Genomic DNA, 3,766 nt, shown 5'->3' with positions numbered 1-3,766 from the left:
CATATGGAACGGCACAGCATATTGTGGTTGATGTTTTGGGTATGGAAATGTGGGCCGACAATTCTTGGATTTTGCATGATGATAACGCACCATCGTACCGAGCCCGAATTGTACTGAATTATTTGACCAAACATCAAGTAAATACCATCAAGCAAGCACCGTATTCACCTGATATGGCCCCGTGCGACTTTTTTTTGTTCCCCAAGTTGAAGTTGCCACTTCGTGGAAAGAGATTTCAGTCGATCGAGGAGATCAAAGAGAATGCGACGAGGGAACTAAAGGCCATCCCTTCGTCGGCCTACCAAGGATGCATGGAGGACTGGGTCAAGCGTCGGCACATGTGTGTTGCTTTAGATGGATCATATTTTGAAGGAGATAAAATAAATTTGCCTGAAATTTAACTCTATTTTGTTTTATTTAAAAATTCCCGGTACTTTCTGATCATAGGGTACGACAAGCAAGATACGATAAGAGAGTACTTTGCAAAGGGTCGATGTGCTAACGTTGACTGCTTCTATCTCTGTCAGACGTATGCCAAGATACCGAAGCATCTTATACGTGACAACGCGAATTTGTTATTTATGTTCAAACAAGGTTTCACCAATCTGAAGCATGTATACAACGATCATGTAAACACTGACATGTGTTATAAGGATTTTTGCGATTTATGCCAGATTTGTTGGCAACAAATATGGATTGTTAACCGAGAGGGTTTCCGGATGATGCCACGCGCGTGTTGGGCACTTTGCCGACGTTTTGCAAACATTGCAGCTTGCATCATCAGGGCTGAGAGTTCCGATATTGAGCTCTCTTCGGTTGTTGTAGTCCTTATATATCCCCGTTGCGCTCGGTGGGGTTTGGGGTGGGGTGGTTGACTTGGTCAGCCAATCGGAGCGTTTTGATTGACTGGCCGGTAAATTAAAAAACCCGGGAAAACGGTATGCCAAATAGGATTTACTTGAAGGCCTTTGTCGCGGTTGAGGTTGTCAGGATGTTTTAAGATTTCCAGACCTTCCCGATATTTTCTGGCGAAGTAGCCTTGTGACGGGGCCAACATGGTAGACTTATCATACTGTACGGCATGTCCAGTCTCCATCCAATGTTCCGCCAAAGCTGATTGTGAAAAGTGGCTGTATTTGGCACACCTCTGGTGTTGCATGATCCATGTACTGATTTTTCTCCCGGTTTCTCCTATGTACACTTTTCTGCAGACGCAAGATGTCTTGTACACACCTGGAATTTCCAGGCTTGGTCTTTGATCCTTGGAGTTAGGGAGTAATTGAGCAATTTTCTTCCGGGGTTTGAAGATTACTCTGATGTTATGCTTACTCAAAAGTCTGCCTATGCGCTCTGTTGTACCTTGAAGATACGGAAGGATCACCGTCATTTTCTTTTTTCTTTCTTTATCCAGATTTTTGGTGTCGTTGGGACTGGAGATCTTGTTCTTCAATCTCTTAGTTATCTGATTAATGTTCTTGCTGTTGTACCCATTCCTAGTCAAGATCTGATTAAGATATTGTAACTCCTTATCCAGGAACGTTGGTTCAGAAATTGTGAGGGTTCTGTATACCAATGAGTTGATAACTGAATTCTTTTGTGAAGGATGGTGATTGGAGGTTGCGTGAAGATATCGGAGCTCTTAGACCTGATGATGCAAGCAGCAATGTTTGCGAAACGTCGGCAAAGTGCCCAACACGCACGTGGCATCTATCCTGAAACCCACTCGGTTAACAATCCATATTTTTGTTGCCAACAAATCTGGTATAAATCGCAAAAATCCTTATTTTGGTTGGATATCGGAATCAACGCAGGATCTATATCCTAAGTGGAATTGGTGCTGGGTCACAACCGCGGAAATCAGATTGCTGTGCCTTATAAAACCTGCCTTAAAGTGGAGATCGTTGATTGAGAAACGTATGGACATCGAGGGACTTATGCAGTCGAAAACGGCACCATTATTGATTCATGAGCTGATTGTGCAGCAAATTAAACTGCGTGAAGAACATATTATAAAATTAACATTACACAATACTTATATTTGCATGAAGCCTGCAACTGTATCATTTATGTTTGAACTTGAGCATTGTATCAAACATGTATATTTCGCACTGTGTCAGAATATGAATAATGTTACTGAAAAATATAAACATTTGGTAACTTACTTGCGTCAGAATTGCATCACTAATAAAAACAATGCAGTAAATATTTTGCGAAAAATTTATGATAAAAGTTTACATATTGAATGTGAATTAATAACTTATGCTTCAGATAATATTGCATACGTTTTGCTAAATGACAAATAAAATATTATAATATGTACAAATGTGAATATTGCATATGATGTGTTAAATGACAAATAAAATGTTATAATCATGTTATGTGCAAATTTATATAATAATAAAAATGTCGAAATTGAAATTAAACTTCTGATTATTTTTCCTATCTTTAGCGAACGATTGCAGGCTATGTATTCCTTTTAAAATAAATAAAATAAAAAAATAAATATATTAGATTCAAACAAATTATTCTTATTATTTTCCCTATTCTCTTCCATTCCTGAGAACACCTTAGAAATAAGAACGCGTACAATTGAGAACATTAGCGTGCGAAGTATAAGATAAGCCGTGGGAGAGCACGAGCAAGCGAGCAAGGATAAAACGTGCGTATGGGGGAAGGAAGATGATGCATCGCCACACCACATCGCAGCGTCTGCTGTACCAAAGATGAGCGCAATATATGGAAGGGAGCGAGAAAGAAAACGCATGTGTGCTTCCATCACCTATGCTATGATTAAGATCGCGAGGTGGCATCACCCCCCTCCAAGACGGCGATTGAGAGCGTTGGCGTGCGATCAAGAAGGCATACAGAGAAGGAGTGAGAGCGCAGTGCTCTTCCTTAGTGATGTCACCTATGCTAACACCGCAAGGTGGTATCGCCTCCTCCCTTCCAGGCGCGAGGTGGCATCGCCCCTTCCTTTCAAGGCGTGGTTAGCACGACAAAATACATGCCGTGAAATGTTCCTCCCGCTCCCCCCACGTGACATCATCAGTACGGCAAAGACGCGTGCCGTGAAATTCCCTCCCCCCCCCTTCCCTGCGCCCCCCTCAGATCCCTGAGTTAGAATCCGCCTTACTATACTACTTACAGATTTTCGCAAATTAAATGACTTAACTATCGGTGACTTGTTCCCTTTACCTAACATTACAGAAATTTTGTACCAGCTGGGAAACGCAAAATACTTCTCCACCCTCGACCTAGCGTTGGGGTACCACCAAATACCAATGATGGAGGAGCATAAAAATAGAACGCCATTTTCAATGCCCCACGGACATTACGAATTCAATCAAATGCCGTTCGGGTTAAAAAACGCGTTCGTCACGTTTCAGAGGCTGATGAATGCGGTACTAACAGGGTTACAAGGACTGCAATGCCTCGTTTATTTAAACAATGTTGTTATATATGGAGCAAATTTAAAGGAACACAACGAACGGTTGACAGCGATATTTCGAAAACTGAGATGTAACAATTAAAAGTTGCAGACAAATAAATGTGAGTTTCTGCGTAAAGAGGTGACGTCATCACGGAAGACGGAATACGTCCGGATCCAACGAAATTGATAGCGATAAGACAGTTCCTGGTATAACAGAAGGTTAAGGATATTTAATCCTTCATAGGGCTAGCGGGGTATTATCGAAAATTTATACCCGATTTTTCAAAAATTGCTAAGCCTTTAACCACGGACAAAAAAAAGTGAAAAATTCGTCTG

The 3,766-nt window shown here is 41.3% G+C and overlaps 1 protein-coding gene across 1 annotated transcript; it reads right to left on the bottom strand.

Moving 5' to 3' along the window:
• Positions 1-880: 880 nt before the first annotated feature.
• LOC120359218 lies at positions 881-3,312 on the bottom strand. Its single transcript, XM_039456025.1, has 2 exons — positions 3,206-3,312; positions 881-1,562 (listed from the first exon to the last, which is right to left on the bottom strand). Exons 1-2 carry the CDS (start codon positions 3,310-3,312, stop codon positions 881-883), a joined length of 789 nt encoding a protein of 262 aa, XP_039311959.1.
• Positions 3,313-3,766: the final 454 nt, after the last annotated feature.

The sequence above is a fragment of the Solenopsis invicta genome, chromosome 12 (assembly GCF_016802725.1).
Source record: "Solenopsis invicta isolate M01_SB chromosome 12, UNIL_Sinv_3.0, whole genome shotgun sequence".
Lineage (NCBI taxonomy): Eukaryota > Metazoa > Arthropoda > Insecta > Hymenoptera > Formicidae > Solenopsis > Solenopsis invicta.
The sequence above is the reverse complement of the archived record's forward strand: the minus strand, read 5'-3'. Positions and strand labels throughout refer to the sequence as shown.

Coding starts and splice junctions, on each gene's coding strand:
- LOC120359218 (XM_039456025.1), bottom strand. CDS start 3,312: ATGGCGTTCTATTTTTATGCTCCTCCATCATTGGTATTTGGTGGTACC. Junction 1,563..3,205: donor CCAGCTGGTACAAAATTTCT/GTAATGTTAGGT, acceptor ATTGGTATACAG/AACCCTCACAATTTCTGAAC.